Source organism: Dioscorea cayenensis, unplaced genomic scaffold (assembly GCF_009730915.1).
Source record: "Dioscorea cayenensis subsp. rotundata cultivar TDr96_F1 unplaced genomic scaffold, TDr96_F1_v2_PseudoChromosome.rev07_lg8_w22 25.fasta BLBR01000649.1, whole genome shotgun sequence".
In the NCBI taxonomy this organism is placed as follows: Eukaryota; Viridiplantae; Streptophyta; class Magnoliopsida; order Dioscoreales; family Dioscoreaceae; genus Dioscorea; species Dioscorea cayenensis.
This window is the reverse complement of record NW_024087040.1, coordinates 6,369-7,654: the sequence shown is the minus strand read 5'-3', so window position 1 is coordinate 7,654 and position 1,286 is coordinate 6,369. Positions and strand designations below refer to the sequence as shown.

Sequence of the window (1,286 nt, the reverse complement as noted above, 5' to 3'; positions counted from 1 at the left end):
TATGCAAAAACATGTAAATTTAAGCATAAATAGTAAAATGTAAGCGATAAACATTAAAATTAATCATAACTATTAAAATATAAGCGGAAGCAGTAAAAATTAAAACAGGATGCTTACATGTCCATCAGACAGTTTAGAAAGTGGCTGATTGTCAGTTGTTCAACTTTATTTAATCTCATGAATCCGGCGGGACGTTTGTTCTGTGGTACCCTAAAAGTCTGACTATCTTGCTCAGTCGGTACCACTGCCTGTTCGTCAATTGATGTTGTCTCCGGTATTAGTTTTGGGATGACAACTGACGCTTTATTAGTACTGTCAGTTGATGGTTTCTCAGCTGTCGAGGGAAACATTTTACGAATCGGGGAGTTAGAGTGGATGTCCTCCACGTTCAGCAATTCCTTGCCAGTTGGTGAGTCAGTGTGGATGTGCTCCACGTTTCCTAACTTCTCACCTGAAGAAAGGGGCATATTATTTCTCAATGCCGTTAGTGTAGTTATTATATACTCAATGTCGACATATTCAGCTTCGTCAACTGGTGATAATGCGGGTGGGGATGGCTTCATGGTTACGGAGGGGGAAAGAAGTGGGCAAGATGGCTCGGGTCCATAATGGGAAGGGATGGGGGAAGGTGGTGCGGGTCAAGAGGGGGAGAGGATTGCGGAAGGTGGCACGGGTCCAGAGGGAGGATGGAGTAGGAATGACGGATCGGGTACAGAGGGGGAAGCAGGTGGGGATGGTGGCGCAGGTCCGAAGGGGGGAAGGGAGTGGGAATGACGGATCAGGTGCGGAAGGATAAGCAGGTGGGGATGGCGGCGCGGGTGCAGAGGAGGGAGGAAGTGGGAATGATGGATCGGGTGTAGAGGGGGAAGAGGGTGGGTATGATGAGAGGGGTCCGAAGGGGAAGCGGGTGGGGATAGTGCAGCCAATAGGGAAGCGAGTGGGGCCTGTTCGGCGGGTGCAGAGAGGGAAGGGCGTGGGGATGGTGCTGTGGGTCCGGAAGATGAAGTCGGTGAAGATGGAGTTGATTTTGTCTTGACTTTGCCCTTTCGGGCAATTTTTGGAGACCGTTCTTCTGGTCAGCGATCTGCTTGCGAAATCACAGACCTTGTAGATCGCCTTGTAACTAGCTTGGGAGAAGCATCCTCAGAATCATTAGATGTGAAAAAAGGCAATGGTTGTCTTCGCCTAGTGACAACCTTCTTCACTTGACACCTAGTGGTGGGCGCTTGTTTCGGCGGCAAATCCTTGGTGTCATCAACATTTGCTACCGATGCATCTATCGGTGT

General features: G+C 49.1%; 1 protein-coding gene across 1 annotated transcript; it reads left to right on the top strand.

The window, feature by feature from the left end:
• Positions 1-618: 618 nt before the first annotated feature.
• LOC120254830 (glycine-rich cell wall structural protein 1.8-like) lies at positions 619-1,036 on the top strand. The gene is made up of 2 exons (XM_039262851.1): positions 619-745; positions 801-1,036. Exons 1-2 carry the CDS (start codon positions 619-621, stop codon positions 1,034-1,036), a joined length of 363 nt encoding a protein of 120 aa, XP_039118785.1.
• The last annotated feature ends 250 nt before the right edge of the window (positions 1,037-1,286 follow it).